General features: G+C 43.0%; 1 protein-coding gene across 3 annotated transcripts in view; it reads right to left on the bottom strand.

Annotated features, from left to right (window-relative positions):
- The window catches only part of KIF3B (kinesin family member 3B), a 44,236-nt gene that overhangs the window by 6,845 nt on the left and 14,111 nt on the right, over positions 1-23,280 (bottom strand). Inside the window, exons 1-6 of one of the 3 annotated variants that reach the window (XM_047745763.1) lie at positions 18,013-18,063; positions 12,255-13,722; positions 7,761-7,862; positions 7,425-7,547; positions 7,199-7,317; positions 417-530 (exon numbers count right to left, since the gene is read on the bottom strand). In XM_047745763.1, coding sequence (XP_047601719.1) covers positions 417-530; positions 7,199-7,317; positions 7,425-7,547; positions 7,761-7,862; positions 12,255-13,658 — 1,862 coding nt within the window. In that variant the 5' untranslated portion in view covers positions 13,659-13,722; positions 18,013-18,063. Of the gene's footprint in view, positions 1-416; positions 531-7,198; positions 7,318-7,424; positions 7,548-7,760; positions 7,863-12,254; positions 13,723-16,583; positions 16,730-18,012; positions 18,064-23,280 lie in introns of those variants that run through there. The other 2 variants (XM_047745764.1, XM_047745762.1) reach the window with 2 other exon arrangements.

Here is a 23,280-nt window from a genome sequence, read left to right as displayed (position 1 = left end):
CTGAGTCACATTCTGATTCAAATGCGGACATCATGCATCTCTTAAGCTGGAAGGGATTGGTGTAATCACCCCGTTCTTAGATGGCAGGCACAAGACATAGCTGTCAGTGCTCCCCACCCCCACATCCTTGGCAGACCGTTTTCCACTATTCTAGCAAGACCCAGAAGTAGACTGGAAGTCAACGCTGCATCAGACGGCCATACAATATGACGCCTACCCAGGTACTGCCCCTTTTGGCCTAGCATGCTTCCCATGACAACTGAGGAAGCGCAAATGCAGGAACTTGGGAAAGGACATGAATTCACTGTGATAGTCCCCCAATTCCTAACAGCACCATCCTACCATACCCCTTGGGCCAAGTCCAGCTTATCCATATTTTCTCCCTCTTCCCCACCTTAAAATGAATAGTGACTTACTCCAGTCTGGTTATAGGATGTAATTTCCAATGATCTTCCTCTTCATCGAAGAAGGATCTATTCATAATTTTACTTTTTTCTTCCAGAGGGATGAAGTTTTCTATAATAAGATGCCTGTAAGAGCACACAATCATGAATGAACACAGGTGGACAAAGAAGACAGCTAGAGTACTGGCTATCCTACATGTGGGAGTCATTGGATAAGAGTCAAGCCACTCTATAAGTACTTCCTGGGCAGGCCCTGCAGGCCGGCCATTGGGCAGAGAGCTGGGGTACAGACAGGAATGACACTTCATCCCTGCCTGAGACAGAGAGGTAATGGTGTGGCCCTCTTAGATATGACAGGTGCTGACAGTGGGCTGCCCCAAGACTCGAGAGAAGTCACTTCTGCCCAAGGAGGAGCAGCTTGAGGAGGAGAATGGAAGAAAAGTGGCCATGCCTGGCCTATCCCAGAGTGCACACGCACTAACTGAAGTGTCTCTTAGGGGGCCATTGGTACCCCCCAACCTAGCGCGTTAATTTCCAAAATGCTGAAAAGAGATTAGAAGTGAAATGGTCTTCTTCCAATCCCATGGATTGTTGGCCAAGCTAGAAAATTTCCCACGCTAGTCGCCAGGACAAAAGACAAGACTGAGTGGATTTCATCCCCTTAGACCACTGAGAATAAAGGGCCATTCCCAAGAAGAGTCTCAGCCTGAGAAGTGCTGGGGAACACAGCGAACAATGAAACTGGAACCCACTGGATTGTGTCTCTCCATGGTGGCAGCTGTCCCACACCTCTGCATTCACGCTTTCAAAACCTCAGGACAGAACAATGCCAAAGGGGTGTTAAAGTGGGAAAGACACACAACAGACACCAGTGACGTGTAGGGTACCTACTGTGAGAAAGAGGCTGACTCACTGTTCATTCAAAAAATATAAATAAGAGCTAAAGCCATGAAAATGGCTTCCCTAGGGGAAAAATATTTCAGAGAGATGAAATTTTCTACTTATTTTATTTGAAACATTTAAGAAATTATTTTTATGACATATATTTGCTTTTTTCTGATTTTAAAAGTCCTATTTATACAGTAGAAAACGTGAAAAATACAACTACATACAGTTTCACTCTCCAAAGATAGCTATTATTAATATTTTGGCATATTTTGTTCTGTTTTTTTTCCTAGGTGTACATACCTAGAAAGAGGATACATTTAATTATAAAAGCTCCTTCCAAATTTAAAACTTGGTCATTAAGAGAATCCCTCTGAAGAGTTCTTTGAAGAAAAATTCTAGCTAGAGGTATCTGGCTGGCTCAGTCTGCAGAGTATGTGACTCTTGATCTCAGGGTTATGAGTTCAAGCCCCACATTGGGTGTAGAAATTACTTTTTTTTTTTTAAAGATTTTATTTATTTATTTGACAGAGAGAGATCACAAGTAGACGGAGAGGAAGGCAGAGAGAGAGAGAGAGGGAAGCAGGCTTCTCGCTGAGCAGAGAGCCCGATGCGGGACTCGATCCCAGGACCCTGAGATCATGACCCGAGCCAAAGGCAGCGGCTTAACCCACTGAGCCACCCAGGCGCCCCTAGAAATTACTTTTAAAAAAAGAAAAGAAAAGAAGGGGCGCATGGGTGGCTCAGTTGTTAAATCCTCTGCCTTCAGCTCAGGTCATGATCCCAGGGTCCTGGGATCGAGCCAGCATCGGGCTCCCTGCTCAGCAGGAAGCCTGCTTCTCCCTCTCCCACTTGCCCTGCTTGTGTTCCTTCTCTCACTGTGTATCTGTCTCTGTCAAATAAATAAAATCTTTTAAAAAAAAAAAAAAAAAGCAAAATTTCAGCAAATATTGTGGAAGGACTGATAGAGAAAAACAGTATTATGTAACCCCTAATGAAATAATAATTTCAGACAAATTATTGTTGGTTGAAACTGTTAACTCAGTGGTTCTTAAGCCAGGCTGCACATTAATACCACTTACAGAGTTCTGAAAAATAGCTTGCCCAGACCTCATGAGAACCTCATGATTCTCAAAGTGTGTTCACAGAACCAACAGGAGCAACTGGAATCTTCTAGAAATGCAAATTCTCAGGCTCCATGCCTGATGAACTGAATCAGACTCTCTGGGTTTGGGACCCAGTAATCTACACTTAACAAACCCTTCAGATGATCTGGTGCCTGCTAAAGTTGAAGGACCAATTAAGTCAAAATCTTTGGGGTGGGGCCTTTTTAAAACTCCTCCTATGATTTCAGTGAGCAGCCAAGGTTGAGAACCAGTGCTTTGGAACTAGCTTTCAATTAAACCTTTCAGTTAAATCCAGACTGTAAGACACTTCAAGTGGCTGACCTCGCTTTTCAATAAGTCAACTGCAAAAAAAGTTTTTAAAAGGAAAAGGGACTGCTCCAGATTAAAATAAGCTGAAGAGAAATAATAACTAAATGCAATATGTGGCCTTCATATAGATACTAATATGAACAAACCCATAAAATCCGAATATGAGCAAGGTATGAGATAATAGTAAGAAACAACACTAATTTTATTAGGTGGAAAGATATCGTTGTGTATACAAAAATCAATGTGATTCTATACACTAGCAATAAATATTCTGAAAATAAAACTAAGAAAAATAATTCCATATACAATTGCAAAAAACCACTTAGGTATATATTTAACAAAAGAAGTGCAAAGACTTGTCTATTGAAAACTACAAAACATTCTTGACAAAAATTAGAGAAGATCTAAAAAAATAAAGAGACATCCCATCCCATGTTCATGGATCAAAACACTTAACTGTTGAGATGACAGTACTCTCCAATTGGATCTATAGATTCAACACAGTCCCCAACAAAATCCCAGCTGGCTTTTTTACAGAAATTGACAAGCTGACCTTAAAATGTATATGGAAATGCAAGAAACCCCAAATAGCCAAAAACTATCTTGAAAAAGAACAAAATTGGAGGACTCATACTTCCTCATTTCAAAACTTATTACACAGCTATAGTAGTCAAGACAGCGTGGTATTGGCATAAAGACAAACAGATCAATGGAACAATATTGAGAGTTCAGAAATAAGCCCTTCCATTTATAATTGACAAGGGTACAAAGACAATGAGAGAAGACCCTTTCAACAATTGGTGCTGGGACAACTGGATATCCACATGCAAGAGAATGCACTTGGAACTATGCTTCAGACTATATACAAAAGTTAACTCAAAATGGATCACAGACCTAAATGTAAGACCTCAAACTTTATGACTCTAAGATAGCCTAAGAGAACTGAAAACAGAAGTCCAGAATAAAACTTGAACACAGGAGCGCCTGAGTGGCTCAGTTGTTAAGTGTCTGCCTTTGGCTCAGGTCATGATCCCAGGGTCCTGGGATTGAGCCCCTGGGATTGAGCCCCTGGGTTGCCTACTCAGTGCGAAGCCTACTTCTCCCTTTCCCACTCTCCCTGCTTATGTTTCCTCTCTTGCTGTGTCTCTCTCCGTCAAACAAACAAATACAATTTTAAAAAATAAAATAAAATAAAACTTGTACACAAATGTTCATAGCAGTATTATTCATAATAGCTAAGAGAAATAACCCAAAGGTCCATCAACCAATGAATGGATACATAAAATGTGGTATAGTCATACAACACAGTATTATTCAACCACAAAAAAAGAATGAAATATTGGGGCACCTGGGTGGCTCAGTGGGTTAAGCCTCTGCCTTCAGCTCAGGTCATGATCCCAGGGTCCTGGGATCGGGCCTTGCATCTGGCTCTCTGCTCAGCGGGGAGCCTGCTTCCCCATCTCTCTCTGCCTGCCTACTTGTAATCTCTCTCTGTCAAATAAAAAAAAAATATTTAAAAAAAAAAGAATGAAATATTGATATGTGCTACAACATGTATGACCCTTGAAAACACTATATTATACTAAGTGAAAAAAGTCAGCCACCAGTGGCCACATTATTCCATTATAAATTGATACGCAATATCCAGACCAGGAAAATTTAGATACAATACCAAAAATTTAAGCAACAAAAAAAACTATAGATAAATTGGACTACTTCAGAATTAAAATCTTTTGTGCTGCAAACAAAATACCATAAAGAAAGTGAAAAGACAACCCACAGAATTTGAGAAAATATCTGCAAATCATGAGTCTGATAAGAGACTTGTCTCCAGAATATACAAAGAACTCTTACAACTCAATAATAAAAAGACCCAATAAATTACCCAATTTTTAAATGGGAAGAGGATTTGAACAGACATTTCTCCAAAGGAGATATGCAAATGGTCAAAGAGCACATGAAAAGACATTCCATCATGAGTCATTAGAGAAATGCAAAGCAAAACCACAATGAGATATTACTTCACACCCATTAAGAAGGCTATAATAAAAGGACAGATAGTTACAAGTGTCAACAGGGCGTGGAAAAATTGGTGGTGGAAATGTAAAATGATCCAGCCATTCTGGAAAACAGTTTGGCAATTCCTCCAAAACTTAAATACTGAGTTACCATATGACCTAAGCAATTCCACTCCTAGGTATATATATCCCAGAGAAATGAAAACACATCCATTTAAAAACTTGTACATGAAGGTTCACAGCAACATTATTGATAATAGCCAAAGACTGGAAACAACCTAAATGTCCATCAAATGATAAATGAATTAAATATATGGTATACCTGTAAAACCCAGTATCATTCAGCCATAAAAAAGAATGAAGTCCTTACATGTTATAACATGGAGAATCCTTGGAAGCGTCATGTTAATCGAAAGAAACCAGTCACAGAAGGCCACATGTTATACGATTCCATTTATATGAAATGTCCAGAATAGACAAATTTATAGAGACAGAAAGTAGATTAGTAGGTACTTAGGGCTGAAAGAGGGGTCAGGTAATATGGAATGACTGCTAACTGGTACAGGGTTTCTTTGAGGGGGGCGGGGAGACACAAAAAATGTTCTAAAATCAGATTGTGGTAGAGGTGCCTGGGTGGCTCATTGGTTAAGTGTCTACCTTCAGCTCAGGTCATGATGCCAGGGTCCTGAGATCAAGTCCTGCACTGAGCTCCTTGTTAAGAAGGGAGCCTGCTTCTCCCTCCCTCTGCCTGCCACTCCCCCCTGCTTGTGCCCTTGTGTTCTCTCTTTGTCAAATAAATAAATAAAATCTTTAAAAAATAAAAAAATAAAAATAAAAATAAAAAAATCAGATTTTGGTGATGGCTTTACAACTTTATAAATGTTTTCTTTGTTTGTTTTTTAAAGATTTTATTTATTTATTTGACAGACAGAGATCACAAGTAGGCAGAGAGGCAGGCAGAGAGAGAGGAGGAAACAGGCTCCCTGCTGAGCAGTGAGCCCTATGCTGGCCTCCATCCCAGGACCCTGGGATCATGACCTGAGCTGAAGGCAAAGGCTTAACCCACTGAGCCACCCAGACACCCCTAAATACATGTTTTTAAAACTGACTTGTATATTTATTTGTTTACCTATTTATTTAATTTATGGGGCAGGGAGGGGCAAAGGAAGAAAGAATCTTAAGCAGTCTCTGTGCCCAGTGGGGAGCCTGACATGGGACACAAGTTCACAACCCAAAGATCATGACCTGAGCTAAAAGCAGGAGCTGGATGCTTAACCAACTGAGCCACCCAGGTGCCCAGGTGACTTGTATACTAATTTAAATAGGTGAATTGTATGGTCTGTAAATTACATCTCAGTAAAGCATTTTTTATTTACTTTTTTTTTTTTTTAAGATTTTATTTATTTGTCAGAGAGAGAGAGGAGAGCGAGCAAGCACAGGCAGACAGAATGGCAGGCAGAGGCAGAGGGAGAAGCAGGCTCCCCGCCAAGCAAGGAGCCCGATGTGGGACTCGATCCCAGGACACTGGGATCATGACCTGAGCCGAAGGCAGCTGCTTAACCAACTGAGCCACCCAGGCGTCCCTTATTTACTTTTTCTTAAAGATTTTTTGTTTGTTTATTTGACAGAAAGAAAGCGCACAAGAGAGGGAACACAAGCAGGGGTAGTGGGAGAGGGAGAAGCAGGCTTCCCACAGAGCAGGGAGCCGATGAAGGGCTTGAACCCAGGTCCTTGGGATCATGACCTGAGCTGAAAGCAGACACTTAATGACTGAGCCACCCAGGTGCCCCAGTAAAGCATTTTTGAAACAGCATTATAATCATGTATGTAAGTCTGTAGGAATAAGATAACATGAGCTTAACATTACATGAGATTTTAGAATATTTCTATGAAAGATAAATGACAAAAGGTAGTTTATCAATGAATCTGGGTTGAGGGGCATTTGGATGTTCATTATACCCCTCACAAAATTGTAGTTAAGAAAGATTCCCTTTTATCGGGGTGCCTGGGTGGCTCAGTGGGTAAAGCCTCTGCCTTCGGCTCAGGTCATGATCTCAGGGTCCTGGGATCAAGCCCCGCATCAGGCTCTCTGCTCAGCAGGGAGCCTGCTTCCCCCCTCTCTCTCTGCCTATCTCTCTGCCTACTTGTGATCTTTGTCAAATAAATAAATAAAATCTTTAAAAAAAAAAAAAAAAAAAAAAAGATTCCCTTTTATCAATAGAGGCTGGAGCCTTTAAAAACTTCCAGCAGGTACGGTGGAAGGAAATTCAGAGATCTGGTGAAGTCATTTGCGTAACAGATGGGATCCAGAGACAGAAAGTGATTTTCTCAGAATAAACAAAAAACAGACAAGGTGGGGAGAAGTAGGCAGGGGCCCTGCCTTTAGATTCACGTTTCTTACTCAACAAACTACCTGGCAAGTGGCTGAGGGTGCCATGAAAGGTCCAGAACTTACTTGAGTTTCAGCTCCCTTGTGAGCTCGTTCTGAGTCTGTTCCAGCTCCTGACGCTCCTTGATGTGCTCTTCTTGGAGGTCATGGATCTCCGCCTTCACCGCCTGAAGCTTGGAGAAGAGCTGGAACCGAGGGGAAAGGCAGGTGAGGAGGGGAGCCCTCCAGACAACAGAGCTCTTCCCTTCCTCCAAGTCTCAAGACACTTCTGCCTGGCCTCGTTCCTTTATACCTTCTTGAGTTTTTTGGTCTTGATGTCCACCTCTTGCTGCAATGAGCTGTACGTCTCTTTCAGTTCCAAGGTCTCCTCATCTCTGCTTTCCATCTGTTGCTGGATTTCTCTTTCTCGACGTTTCTGGGCAACATCACAAAATTCATCAGCTTGCCTACAGACTATGTCTAAACAAGAATACAGGGCTGGGTGCTCCAGATCGGAGTCTCCCACTGGGAAGGGGCTGAACACCCCATTTTCATTCCCTCTGAAGAATCTAATAAAAGAGATATTTACTCTGTAGCATTGGTGCGCCTTGTCCCACGCCCTTCTCCTCAAAAGGGAATGAAAAGTTACCTGCTCTGCAATTTCTTGCCGTTTCTGCTCCAGGATTTTCTGTTGTTCATTTGTATGATCTACTATATTTTTTCCTCCAACAAGCAGCTTACTCTCCATGGCCTGAGTGAGAAAAGGTAGAATCCATCTCGTGAATGATCTCCCTCAGAACATATCTCCTCAGAGGGAAGCCTGTAAAACATCATGAGCTCAGGACTGAGCCAAACGGGTGAACTTTGGGGGAAGACAGATTGTGCACAGCAGTGTCCTTACCATCACCGAGGTAGGGCTGAGGTGGTTCCACTGGGGCTTTACCTCAGAAACACTAAAGATACAGCTCCCCCAGGACTATTGGAATTTCAGCTTTCTTAAAAAAATTTTGGGGAGTTTTGTATGTACAAAGTGTTGACCCTATTTAAAACATATTGAGTCCCTCCTATATGCTGGGTACTAGAGAGGCAACAGAATATGAATCACAAGGCTGAAGACTCCACTGAGGGCCACGGATAAGCAAGCAGGCTCTCGTGCTATGCAGGCAGACACGAGCATGAGGAAAGACAGAGCAGGGGCCCCTGGGTGGCTCAGTCATTAAGCGTCTGCCTTCGACTCAGGTCATGGCCCCAGGGTCCTGGGATCAAGCCGCACGTTGGGCTCCCTGCTCAGTGGGGAGTCTGCTTCTCCCTCTCCCAGTCTCCCTGCTTGAGTTCCCTCTCGCTGCGTCTCTGTCAAATAAGTAAAATCTTCAAAAAAGCAAAGAAAAGACAGAGAGATAATAGGAGAGGCATACAGGAGGGAGAGAACTCGGGCTTTTGGAGGGAATCAAGGAAAGCTTCCTGTTGAGAGTGCTGAAGTAAAAATAGGAATTAGCTAAGGAAAAAAAAATTGATGTAGCGGTGCTTGGCTGGCTCAATCGGTTAAGCATTCAACTCATGATGTCGGCTCAGGTCATGATCTCAGGGTCGTGAGACTGAGCCCTGCATCGGGCTCAGTGCTGAGCGTGGAATCTACTTGAGATTCTCTCTCTCTCCTTCCTCTCTGCTCCTCCCCTTGCTTGCACAAGCCCCCCCCCCCCCCATAAATAAATAAATAAATAAAATCTTCAGGAAAGAAAAAAAAAACATGGTGTGTGAGAGGGTAGGGTAGGAAGTGATGATACACAAAGTTGGTAAAGCAATCAGGGCTCAGTTCAAAAACATCAAAGCCCTGTTATGGGAAACTAAAGTTGATTTGAGACCCGCAGGAATCACACTGACCATTCGTTGAGCATAAGGGTACACAGATTTGTGTTTTACACGGTCAGTTTTGGTTTTTAGAAACATTCTTCCCCCACCACAGGAAGGATGACTGGAAAAGGACAGGCCAGGTGGAGGGAGACCAGTCAGGAGGCTGTTTTGAGGATCCAGGCCTGGGCTAGAGCAGTAATGGTGGGAGAGAGCAAAGTGGATGGGTCCAAGAGAGCCAATCCGATGATGCAGGATTCAGAGGCCTGGGGACTGACTGGGCTATGAGGGAGAGGGAAGGACAGCTCGCAGGGATAACTCCTAGGGGTCTGGCTTGACTGAGGAAAGGCAGGCAGAAACAGGTTCTGGGTGGCCATGGCCATCTCTGGAAATTTCCAGTGGGCAGAGACTACCAGGATCGAAAATTAGGAGACAGCTCTGGGCTCGCTATGCAGACGGGTCACCTTGAGCAAATATTTAGATGGTGGGTAAAGCCATGGGAACAGTTTGTACCCAAAAAGCAGAGAAACCAAAACCTCCATGACCTTGTCTTTTTTAAAAAAATTATTTATTTATTTGTCAGATGGAGATCACAAGTAGGCAGACAGGAAGGCAGAGAGAGAGAGGAGGAAGCAGGCTCCCTGCTGAGCAGAGAGCCTGATGCGGGACTCGATCCCAGGACCCTGGGATCATGACCTGAGCCGAAGGCAGAGGCCTTAACCCACTGAGCTACCCAGGCGCCCCGATGACCTTGTTTTTAAGGAACTTACGAACATCTTTCAGGGAACCCCTAGGCCCATTTCTTCTTCTCTCAAGATGAAGTGGTTGTACTGGATTACTAACCCCCCACACACACACATTCCTTCTAGCCCTATAATACTTTTATTTTTTTTTAAGATTTTATTTATTTTTTTGACAGAGATCACAAGTAGACAGAGAGGCAGGCAGAGAGAGAGAGAGAGAGAGGCAAAAGCAGGCTCCCTGCTGAGAAGGCCTGATGCGGGGCTCAATCCCAGGACCCTGGGATCATGACCTGAGCCGAAGGCAGAGGCTTTAACCCACTGAGCCAGCCAGGCCCCTAGCTCTACAATACTTTTGTCCTATGATTTTATAGCATCCCGAGATTTAGAGAGACAGAAGTAATATCATTCGCCAATTAAAAAAAGTCTAAGAGATTCAGTAACTATGAGGTAATATTGAGTCTTGCCACACCTGGCCTCTGAGAGTTGCCCAAATAACCCAGGTTGTTTAGAGAGTCTAGGTGTTCCTGGGCTTGAATAACAGATGTGATCCTAAAAACCAGCATGCACATCAAACATGGACACTCCCCGTTACATGTCAAGTGCAGGAATGAGGATGGATGAAGTGGCGTCTGACGTTGAATCCCAGACTAAGCCCCTCCCTGGAACAAAGTGACCCCCTAACTGTGTTGTATTGGACTCCATTTTCACATCAGGTCTTGAAAGCTCTGGAAAGGACCCCTGCCTCTGAAGTAAAAGAGAAGGCAGCTCTGTGAAAGGGCCACAGATGAAGCCACAGATAAAGCCACAGCTTCATACAGTGGGGGCAGGGGAGGTGAGAAAAAAGAGATCACTGGTCATTTTAAAATTAATAAACAAGGATATATCTGAGAGGCGAAGTCAGAGTTTTCATAAATTCATTAAGAAAGAACCTGACACCTCAGAGCCGTTCTGGCTTATGGGCAGGCAGCGGTCATCCTCAGATTTCCAGGGCTGGCTCTGTCCTCTCCTCTGCCAGTAAAGGTCAGTGGGAGCCCAGAGTCTGGGCACCTGATGGAATGGTACACTGGCACCAGAAAGAAAAGACACAGGAGTCTCCACGCTCTAGAATGCTAGTCAGCCACTAACTCACAGGGCTTGGAGTCAGTTGAGGGAAGGGGCTGACTACAAGGGAGCATTTGGGGGGCGAGGGAACTGTTCTGTATCTTCTATGGTTGGAGGCACTGCATATTAAAACCACAAAGAGGGGCACCCATGTGGCGCAGTCAAGTAAGCTCAAGACCTGAGCTTACCTGACTGATCTCAGCTCAGGTCTTGATCTCAGGGCTGTGAGTTCAAGCCCCAAGTTGGGCTAAACCAACAAACAAAAAACCCCACAATGAGATACCATTTTATAGAGAATTAAAGCAGATAGTCATACATGGATAGAACTAGAGGGTATTATGCTAAGCAAAATAAACCAGTCAGAGAAAGACAATTATCATACAATCTCTCTAATATGAGGAATTTGAGAGGCAGGGCAGAGGAGGTAGGGAGGGAAAAAATGAAATAAGATGGGATCAGGAGGAAGATAAACCATAAGAGACTCTTAATCTGACGAAACAAACTGAGGGTTTTTGAGGGGTGGGAGAGGAGGGATAGGGTGGCTGGGTGATGGACACTAAGGAGGGTATGTGTTATGGTGACTGCTATGAAGTGTGTAAGCCTTATGATTCACAGACCTGTATCCCTGGGGCAAATAATACATTATATGTCAATAAGGAAAAAAATGCAGATAGTCATAAACGCTGGTAAGGACGAGGAGCAACCAGAGTTCATACTGTGTTGGTAGAAGCTTCGCTTCACGTGGCCATCACTGAGACAACTTGTGATTATCTAGCAAAATTACAGCTGTACAAACCCGAGGACCTAATGGTGCCAGGTAAGAAATTCTTGCTCATATGTGTTCTCCTGGAACCAAGTACAAAAACATTCATAGCAAAAAATGGAAACAACCCACTATCAGGAGAATGGAATACCACATGCTTCTCAGAGCAGTAATAATGAATGAATCACAGCTACAAGTGTCAATCTGGACAAATCTCATTACGTAGGTTGGGCAAGTAAAAGCAAACTGCAGGAGTGGGATTTCATTTATATAAAGGTACAAAATTGTGTGGAACTCTCTTTTTTTTAGAGACATATACCTATATGAGAAAACCATAAAGAAAAGTCAGGAAACACCAAATTCGAAACAAGGGCTAGCTCTGGGGGAGAGGGACACAAAGCTTGTGAAGATAGGGATTCAGTTCTGTCACACGGGCTGTGGGGCCCCTGGGTGTCAGTTTTATTGCTGCTTTTTATACCTTGCACATATGTAATAATTATTCTTCCTATGAGTTCGACATAAACTTGAAGAAATGGTTTTTACTTCCCTTCAACAAATGTTTACTAGACACTGGATCCCACCGAGCTGTTAGGAATGTAAAACTGAAAGGGATGTCATCTGTCATACCATTTTTTGGATAAAATGGAAAGCCCTGAGAGAAGAGAGGGGCTAAGGAAGGCTGTGGTACCTTGATTTTGGCGCCCAGCATCTCGGCCGCGTCCTTCTCCCGCCGCAGGTCCTCCATCTTCTTCTCCTTCTCCTTCAGCAACCTCATCTTCTCCTCTGCAACCAAGCTGTGGTCCTCTACAATGGCCCGCTTCTCAATCTCCAGTTTTTCTTGCTGTTCCCGCCAGTAATCATCCTTATCATCCCCTTCCTCCTCACCCTCTTCTCCCTCCTCCTCCTCCTCCTCCCCGCCCCCACCACTGCCACCACCTTCCCTCCGCTTCTCCCGCCTCTTCCTCCTGCCAATGGACCGTTTTTCCAGCTGGGCCTTGAGCCGAGCAATTTCTTCCTGGAATTCTCGAAGGAGGGCATCTTTAGGGTCCTCGTTGACCCTTGGCTTGTTCTTAATGTTTTTGGCACGGTTGGCATATCTGAGAGTGGTCAGAGTTTCTTCTACATTGTACGAGGCAGGTCCCACATTGGCTACCATCACAGTTTTAGCATTGCCACCGAGAGAATCTTGGAGGAGCCTGGTCAGCTTTGAGTCCCGATATGGAATGTGAGTGCTTTTGCCGTCCACTAGGGCAGAGATGACGTTACCTAAGGCTGAAAGGGACAGGTTGATCTTGGTGGCCTCCTTCAGTCTTTCTCCTTGTGCGCCGGTCTTGGCTTGCCGTTCGCTGCCAGCAAGATCCACAAGGTTCAGTTTTCCTACGCGGATATGGTTTTCTCCATCAAGGCCCACCTCACTGCACTCAATGGTGATTACAAAAATCGCATGAGAGCGTGAGCTGTGCTCGTTCATGTTGGTAGCGCCGACAGAGCGGTTCTGGTTCCCCACATTCATCACGTGCTCGATTTCCTTCACGCTCTTGGTGACAAAGGAAGACAGGTCTTTCACGTACACGCCAGTGTCAGGCCTCTCTTTGAGCTCGAGCCTTTTGGTCTGATCCTTTGAGAGCAGATCTCGGATCTCCTCCTGGTAGATCTCCAAGTAAGAAGCCCTGACCAGGTACTGTTGATTCTGGGATCGAGAGATATGGGTGAAGATGTGGTCAAATGAGTTAGGGATGACCCCTCTTTTCTCAGGGTCACCACGGACTCCTTCCATAGTGTAGGTTTTCCCAGTCCCAGTTTGTCCATAGGCAAAAATCGTCCCATTGAAACCCTGCAAGACAGAGTCCACGAGCGGTCGGAATGTCTCATCGTAGAGTTCAAACTGCTTGGCATTCCAGTCATAGACTGCATCAAAGGTGAAGGTCTTGGGCATTTCATGGGCCACGCCTTTGGGGTTCTTCACTGACACCTGCCCCAGCTTCACGTCCACATCCACCACCTTATCATATGAGGCGGCCTTTTCCTTGCCGTTCATGGGCCGACAGCGAACCACCACCCTGACGGACTCCGAGCTTTTTAACTTGGACATGATGGTCTCTGACCGGGTCAACCTTGAGGGCTATGAATCCAAAACGTCTCAGGATGCTAAGGTCCTAGAAAAAAAGCAAAATTAAGTGAGGACAGAATAGTTGTCACTGAGGGCTGGTCAACAGCACCCAGCCCATCCACGTCACCTTCCTCTGGCTACCTTTCTGATGGCTACAGAAAGGACTACAATGCACGCTGCATTTCTTCACGGGTTCTTAACAAGCTTCAGTAGGAAAAGTACACACTTTAGTCCACCAGCTGTGTGAATGGGCCTGTCTTTCCCTTGACTGATACTTTATCTTATACTCCAGGTTGCAGCAGCTAGAAACCTTTTAGAAGCCTGGATAATCTTCTGTCCTGTTGAACTACGAAAACCTCTGCGGAGAGCAATTTGAAACTATCTATCAACTATCTATCGATACCTTTTGATGTAGCTGTTGTATTTCTAAGAATTTATCCCACAGATACAAGGATATTCGTTGTGGTAGCAACAGACTGTGGGCCACCCCAGCTCCCATCAAGAGTGGGCTGCCTGAATACATACATACGTAATAACATATATATATAGTGGAATCCTGTGCAGTAACTGAAAAGAATGTGCTAATCTAAATGTAACCCTAACCTGAGACGCACTGCTAAGTGGAAATAGTAGATGAGGAGCCGTGTGCACAGTACAGTTAACACGGGGTATAAGCAGGTGGATACATGCATGCACGTTTATGTGTGATATGCAAAACAATATTCTTAGAAGCATGCATATCAAAGTGGGAGCAGCGGCAGCCTCAGTAAGGGAACTGTGGGCCTAGAAGACTCTCAGGTGGAGAGAGAGAGAAAAAAAAACTTCACTTTATGCTCTGTTTGTACTGTTTGAATTTCCTACCTTGTGCCAATAATACTCTTCCATTCTAAAATCATAAACTATGGCTTATGCAAAATGTACGCAAATAAATGAGGATGTGGTGTAATACATTATAGAAAGCACTTATTCAACCAAAAAATTGAAGACAACTTGAATGCAAATTAAAAAATAGGTGTTAAAAACTTTTTTTTTTTAAGTAGGGGCGCCTGAGTGGCGGGTTGGTTAAGCGCCTGACTCTTGGTTTCTACTCAGGTCGTGACCTCAGGGTCATGAGATCAAGCCTTGAGTGGGGCTCTGTGCTCAGCGGCGGAGTCTGCTTGAGTCTCTCCTCTCCCTCTGCCCCTCCCTGCCTCTCAAATAAACAAATAATTCTTTTTTTTTTTAAGTTTTTTTATTTATTTGTTTGACAGATAGAGATCACAAGCGGGCAGAGAGGCAGGCAGAGAGAGAGAGGAAGCAGGCTCCCTGCTGAGCAGAGAGCCCAATGCAGGGCTTGATCCCAGGACCCTGGGATCATGACCAGAGCCAAAGGCAGAAGCTTTAACCCACTGAGCCACACAGGCGTCCCAACAAATAAATCTTTAAAAAAAATTTTAAGTAGGTGCGCCTGGGTGGCTCAGATGGTTAAGCCTCTGCTTTCGGCTCAGGTCATGATCTCGGGATCCTGGGATCGAGTCCCACATCGGACTCCTTGCTCAGCGGGGAACCGGCTTCTCCCTCTCCCTCTGCTGCTCCCCCTGCTTGTGCGCTCTCTCTCTCTCTGTCACATAAATAAAAAAAATCTTTAAACCAAAGTAAAAAAAAAGTAAAAAGTAAAACCAAAAACGAGAACTTCATTTAGTGCCAGAAAACTCAGGGAACGGAAGAAAGGATGACTAAATGGGTCCTTTGGGAAAGGGTAGGAAGCAAGCAGATCAGAGTGGAGAGGTACGTACGAGGATCCCAAATTCCTAAAAACCTCAGTGTGGGGTGTCTTTTGGTTTTTGTTTTAAGTAGGTGATTCTCCTGCTTCTTGATTCAGTGACCTCTTTAATGACAGTCCTTTTTCCTTACATGTTCTCTAGCCACCCAGGTCCCTGCCCACAAGGCAAGTATTATTAGATTTTTTTTTAAAAAGATTTTATTTATTTATTTGACAGACAGAGATCTACAAGTAGGCAGAGAGGCAGGGAGAAAGAGAGAGGAGGAAGCAGGCTCCCCGCTGAGCAGAGAGCCTGATGCGGGGCTCGATCCCAGGACTCTGGGATCATGACCCAGGCCGAAGGCAGAGGCTTTAACCCACTGAGCCACCTAGGCGCCCCTATTATTAGATTTTTAATCTTCCTGAGCTAGTCTATGCATAGCAAGCAAATACGTATTAGTACATACCTACCCCCTCCTTCTTAACACAAGTGTAGAATGATATACACAGTAATAAGAGTATCCTGCACCTTGCTTTTCCTCACTAAACCATGTTCCCTCAATAAATATACAGCTAATTTATTCTTTGTAGCAGCAGCAAAATATCCCACTGCCTGGAAGCATCAATTTACTTAACCACAATCCTAGCACTTAAGCTGTTTCTGATATTTTACTGTGAAAAAAACTAGGCCCACATCCTTTCACATGTGGGAAAGTGTATCTGTAAGATAAATTTCTAACAGCATAACTGCTGGCTCACAGGATATATGCATTTGTGATTTCAACAGACACTTAGGACAGCGCGAACAATTTCTTTTTAGTTGTGAGGGTGACCTATTCCCTGCTAACAAAGGAGTGTGAGAATGTGAGGCAGTGATGGGCCAGTCTGTGGCTTATGTGCTGTACATTAATAAATATAGAGTTAATATGTTCTCCCCTTAAGCTTTTATCAAAAATTGGCTGCTGCTAAGCACATGGAAACATGAAAAGTTATTTTTTGCACTTTCTAGTCATTACATGTAATCAAATAATGTCTAGAATGTCTAGATGTCTAGACTGAAGAGCTAGAAGACCTCTAATCCTCTTGGAACCCATTTTCTATAAAATTGGTAAGACAGGGATAATTCTCCTTCTTTATGGATGATTTTAAGGCTAAGGGGTACTTACAAAGGTGGAAGTACGTTATGAACTAACATAAAGCTGGATTAAAATAAACTGATACAGATTCATCCAAAACCCTCATCAAAGGGTCATTCCAGAGATTACTGGTGAGCCCTAACTTTTAATCTCTTGTTCAGTTTGTAGTCGTCACCCTAAAAAAAAAAAATCAGATTAAACTGAGATCCAGACACCTAATCAATATTCCATTAGTAGTGACGCTCACGGGGTAACTGGGTGGCTTAGTCAGTGAAGCATCCACCTTCGGCTCAGGTCATGATCCCAGTGTCCTGGGATCGAGCCTCGCATCAGGGTCCCTGCTCAGCCTGCTTCTGCCTCTACTGCTCCCCCTACTTGTGCTTGCTCATTCTTGCTCTCTCTCAAATACATAAATAAAATCTTAAAAAAAAAAAAAAAAGTGAAGCTCAAGCCATTTAAGGAAAACCATGTAAAAATCCCTCATTCCTCACCTGTTATGTGCTATTACCATTTTGAGAAGAAAGAACTGGATGTTAGAATGGCCAGTCTGCTTACTACATCTCCCTTTCTCTTCCAGGGCAATGGCCCCCAAGCTACCACTGCAGCTGTGACCCGAGCCTGCCTCTACCTCCATGTCAGCAAAAGCTGTGCAGGTGCCAAGTTCAAACCCCAGCCCCCGGAGCCTTCACTGGGGAGGCCTTTGCTGCAGCACATGGGATGGTTTACACAAGGTCCTAGACTCAGAGTAAGAAATGGCAGGGGTGGGGGTGAGGAGGTGACGGGCTGGCTCAGCCGGTGGAGCCTGCAACTCTCTTGATCTCTGGGTTGTGAGTTCGAGTCCCACATTGGGTGATTACTTAAATAAATAAAACTTAAAAAAAAAAAAAGGTGGGGGGGGGTGGTAAGTGGCAAATGCATCAGTGGAGAGATCAATTTTTCTGCATTGCATACTCCTAAAGAGGCAGAGTTGCCCAGTTCTTACCTACCAGAACAATGTGGCTCCAAGTCTGTTTAAAAAAAAAAAAAAAAAAAGCCTGCAGCAGGGTGACCTTCATGTTCAGCTGCTTGTGTTAGAGCACGGTCTATTTTTTGAGCTCTCCGAAATGATAAAAACAAAGGTATGATAATGACCTATAATCACGTTTAAAATGTTTTAAAAAGAAGAATTCCCAAAGCCTGCATCCCCTTAATTAAAATCTCAACTCAGAACACAGAACACCATTTCTTTTCAGAACCCACTGAGCTCGACTGAACTAGTCATGTATTATTGACGTAGAACTTTGGGAAGATGGGCTAATTTAATTTCCTGCCACCAGGGCTTAAAAACTTGCTGTGGGTCCTCCTCAAAGGAGAGGGTTTTCTTGGAAGGATGCCCTGACACTCTTTCTTTACTTTATTACCTTCCTTATTCTCCTTCTAGCCGGTCTAATTACAATGATAAATCTTTAAAGGAACTCACGGCATTGCCAGGAAAGAAGCAACCACAGGTCAGCAGCTCGTCACCTTCATCCTGAAGACATTTTCTGTTAGAACTTGTTATTCCAACAGGAACAACCACAGTCTGAATGAAACCCCATGAAAAACGGCGTCTCTCCCCAACTTCACCTCTTTTGCCCACTGAGGAAGTCAGTTTCACATTGCTCATGGCAATGACCTCTTCCAGATGGCTCTTGCCCTTACAGTTAGATTAACCACCCTCACCTTTGCTAGTTGTCACAGAGTCTTACCTCAAATTCTAGAACTAGGTGTGGGTTAGAATCTCACTATTGGCTTCCTATAGAAATTCTAGGACAGAGGTCACAAACCGGTCACATTGTACCTGAAGCATTTTACTCGGACCATTTTATTTGTTAAAAAAGAAAAAAAAAAAAGCCTCAGCAACTCCACTACTATGTATGTGTATGTCCTAGTGAAAAACCTTTTGCACATGTACACAAGGAAACTGGACAAGGATGCTTCCTGCGCATGTTAAAATAGAAAAATGGGAAACAGCCTGGATATCTATTTTCAGGGGAACTGAAAAATAACATGTGGTGTAATCATATCATAGACACTATACTATTCAGTAGGTAAAAGGAATGCATTAGAGTAGGGGTCAGCAAACTATAGCCCATGGGCCAAACTGAGCCGACAACCTGTCTTTTGTAAATAAAATCTTATTGGAACACAGCTATAACCCTTTGTTTACATATTATCTATGGCTGCATTAGCTATAAAATGGCAGGGCTATGTAGCTGTAACAGAGACAGGCTGGCTCACAAAACCTAAAATATTTACTGCCTGATCTTTTCCAGAAAGAGTCTGCCAACCCCAAATTAGACTTAAATAAATTTACATGGAAAAATAAACAGGCTGAGTGAAAAAACAAGTGCAGAGCGATAATTATGATTAAAAATTTACAGAACAATATGGTGTTCATGGAATTGCATTTATGTATATGTAAGTAGTAAAAAAATGCTGTACCCCTGAAGCAAATAATACATTATATGTTAATTAAAAAAAAAAGATATACAATAATTTATGATAGCAGCTGCCCAAATTGGGCAGGGTGAGAAGTGGAGAATGGGATTAAAAATGGGAAGGATAGGGGGCACCTGGGTGGCTCAGTGGGTTAAAGCCTCTGCCTTCGGCTCAGGTCATGATCCCAGGGTCCTGGGATCGAGCCCCATATCGGGCTCTCTGCTCAGCAGGGAGCCTGCTTTCTCCTCTCTCTCTCTCTGACTGCCTCTCTGCCTACTTGTAATCTCTGTCTGTCAAATAAATAAATAAAATCTTAAAAAAAAAATGGGAAGGATATTTCAATTTTATCTATAATAGTTTATCATTTCTCTTAAAAAAAAAAAGTACAGGGAGGGACCCTGGACTGGCTCAGTTGGTGGAGTGAGTGACTCTTGATTTCAAGGGTTATGAATTAAAGCCCTGTGTTGGAAGTTAAGTATACTTAAAACAAAACAAATGGGAAACGAGGCTTGAAGAAAATAAGAGAAAATGTTAACAGCTGTGAATCCTGATTGTTTCTCATTATTCTCTGAATGTTTAAAATTTTCTCAAAAATGTTTTCTCAAAAAAACACAAAAAACAAAAAAAAAAACAAACCCTACCAATTTCATATTTAAAAAAAAAACAGGTCTTCTGCTTCTCTTGAAGAATGGGAATATCTGACAGCCCCTGGCCCATGCGCTAACTGCAGCAATGGGAGCTGAGAAACAGCTGCCTCTTTGGAGGACCTGAGCTCTCCAATCCTCCCCAATCCTGTTCCCGATGTCTCACTCCCAGCATGCTTTGCTCATTTGTACTTCCTGCCTGGCTCCTATAGGCATCTCTGTCTATAACCAAATTCATGTTCACATGATCTGACTAGAAAGGCCTGCCATGCTAGCCCATCTTTTTATTTTTTATTTTTTAAAATTATTTTTAAAGATTTTATTTATTTATTTGACAGAGAGAGAGAGAGAGATCACAAGCAAGCAGAGAGGCAGGCAGAGAGAAAGGGGAAAGCAGGCTTCCCACTGAGCAGAGAGCCCCATGCAGGGCTTGACCCCAGGACCCCGAGACCACTACTCAAGCCAAAGGCAGAGGCCCAACCCTCTGAGCCACCCAGGCGCCCCAGCCTATCTTTTTAAATGACACTTACCAAGGTCCTGTAATGACATGGAAAATGTTTATCATAAATGAAGAAGCAGTTTACAAAACTGAATGCATGCAATCACAATTCTATAAAAATAAGACACATCACAAGATCAACAGTGGTCCACTTTAGGTGATGGGACTAGAGGTGATTTTCCCTGCTTCTTCAACATTCCTGTGTTTTCCAAATGTTCTTTAATGAGTATGCGGTATCTTCAAATGGGAAAAAAATAAAGGCCCAGCAATTTACTGGAAACAGGCCTGCAAGTGCACACTAATGCATCTTTAATCAATGCATTCCAATGCAGTGTCCTTTAAGAACAGACCAGGCAACCACCTGCCAACTGCCTTGCCAGGAGTTCAAGGACTCAGAGTATCTGGAAGGCAGCTGAAGTCATGTGGGCCATCCAAAAAATCACTGCAACTCTCAGGCAAGAAGATAAAGCAACTCCGTATTAAGCAGCCCAAAACAACTCCCTGTGCAAGTTTCTCCCAGGGGAAGTGGCTGCTTCTACTCTGTATCCACCTCATCACCATCAACACCACTCTCTCACAGCTGCTGCTAAGTGTTTTGAAGTACCAGGGCTCCTTGTTTGCAATCCCTGAACCACCCCAAGAGAGCAAGTCCAATTCTGGGCCCCTGGCTCCCGTAATGGCCAGTGATCACTATAGGAGTTACACAATTTTCAAAGCAGGATTATTCAGCGCCTGTTGAAAAAGAACTTCACTGCCCTGCAGAACTTTTACAAGCACACTGGATTTGTGTTGAGGGAACACTTCTATATCTGCTTATATATGCATAAAATATATTTGAAGGGACATTCATGAGCCAGAAAACAACACTGGTTGCCTGTAGGGAAAAAGCTGTATGGTGAGGGCCAAGAGTAGGAGAGAGACTTTGTATGTCTACCCTTTCCATCTCTTGAGTTTGGTTTCTTTTTTAAGATTTTATTTATTTATTTGACAGAGAGAGAGCACAAGTAGGCAGAGAGGCAGGCAGAAAGAGAGAGGGAAACAGGCTCCCCACTGAGCAGAGAGCCCGATATAGGGCTCGATCCCAGGACCCTGAGATCATGACCTGAGCCGAAAGCAGAGGCTTGAGCCACTGAGCCACCCAGGTGCCCCAGATCTCTTGAGTTTTAAATTGTAGGAGTATATTGTGTGGTCAGAAAAATAAAATCATGGGAAAAAGAAGATGTATAAAGTTGGGGAAGTTAATTAGTAAACTAATATCCAGGTCTTAAAACTCATTCTTTTCTTCTTTTCACTGGCAACCATGGACATGAGGTAATAAAATGTTTTGGGACGCCTGGCTGGCTCAGTCGGTGGAGCGTGCGACTCTTGATCTGAGTCGTGAGTCTGAGTTCCACGCTGGGTGTGGAGATTACTTATAAAAATAAATAAATATTTTTTTTTTTTTTAAAGAAAAAAAATGTTTCAATTGATGAACAAAGGGCCCTAGGAGTAAAAGTACTTATCTCAACTTTCTGGAGAAGGGTCATAAAGCCCTTCCATGGGGTCTACAGCAATGGCAACTTCGATATTCTAATATCATTACAGTCTGTCATGTAGCCTCAGTCCTAAAGGCATTTAGAGCAAAGATGGCAAAATACCAGACTAATAAAATATAGTCTGTTGTTATTACAGGCAATGTTTATAGCCAGATAGTTGTGCAAACTGTCTAAAAACTTTTAAAACCGTCCCTTATAGTACATATGAGAGCCACAGCTTCTCAAACTGGCAAAGACTATTTGAGAAGAGTTGGAGTAATCAATACCTTCAGTCAATCAATCAATTGATTGAAATGTAATACTCAGAATGTTATAATCCCTTGAAACAGCAACTCCATTTCTTGGAAGTATTTTAAGGACATCATTTGAGGACATTAGTAGTGGAATATATGTGCAAGATGTACATACGTGTTTATAATTATTACAGTACCTTCTCTGACCACCTAAATATTCATTAGTAAAGGACTGGCTATGACACACCTCTACAATGGGAAGTTATGCAGTCATCAAATTGGCAATACACCTCTAGGTATTTAGTTATAGGAAGACGTTCATGACATTTTGTTGATGCAGGCTACCGAACAGAAGAGGTATTATGATGTGATTTATGTTTACATGTGTACATGCACATGTTCAGAGAAAGATCTCAGGGAAATGGTATAAAGTCATGGTTAAAAGCATGAGCTTTTGTGTTCAACAAGACAGAGTTTGAATTTCTGCACTGCCACATAGCTACAAAATCTTGAGAGTTACAGAAGTCATAGTTTCTTACATAAAATGCAGTTAATAACACCTACCTTAAAGAAATGTTCTATGGATTACATAAACTAATAAATGCTCAATGCTTAGCCTAGTGCAAGATGTGTAATGAACGCTCAGGGAATGCAAGCAACACTGATCTCAGGGGTAAGCTTGCAAGCAATTTTTTTTCTTGCTTTCTTTGGCCTTTTTGATAGGTACATATATTTCGTTTCTTATAATCAAGTGGGAAAACTGCAATAAAGATATTTTTTTCTTTGGGGGAAAAAAGTTTAGCACCTTGATTTCTGGTTAAGTGTCTTAGGAAGACAGGCCACTTATCTGGAAAAAAAATACCTACAAAGTTCACATAAAAGAAACATGAACAAATAAATTCTTGTCCTAAGTTCAAATTGGCGCCAGGCATGCCCTATCATTTGATAACCCAAACAGGCAAACAAAGAAAGCATTTATCTAGGGGGGAAAAGAGGGAAAGAAATCCCCCCCTTTTTTTATCCAGTTGTGAAACACTCACAAAATACATTAAAAATATATTCAAATCTAGGGGTGCCTGGGTGCCTCAGTGGGTTAAGCCTCTGCCTTCGGCTCAGGTCATAGTCTCAGGGTCCTGGGATCGAGCCCCACATCGGGCTCTCTGCTCGGCGGGGAGCCTGCTTCCCCCCTCTCTCTGCCTGCCTCTCTGCCTACTTGTGATCTCTCTGTGTCAAATAAATAAACAAAATCTTTAAATATATATATATATATATATATATATATATATATATATATAGATTTGAATATATATATTCAAATCTAGAGGATACTCCTCATTAGAATCAATGTGGGTCTGG

The sequence above is a fragment of the Lutra lutra genome, chromosome 9 (genome assembly GCF_902655055.1).
Source record: "Lutra lutra chromosome 9, mLutLut1.2, whole genome shotgun sequence".
Classification (NCBI taxonomy): domain Eukaryota; kingdom Metazoa; phylum Chordata; class Mammalia; order Carnivora; family Mustelidae; genus Lutra; species Lutra lutra.
The sequence above is the reverse complement of the archived record's forward strand: the minus strand, read 5'-3'. Positions and strand labels throughout refer to the sequence as shown.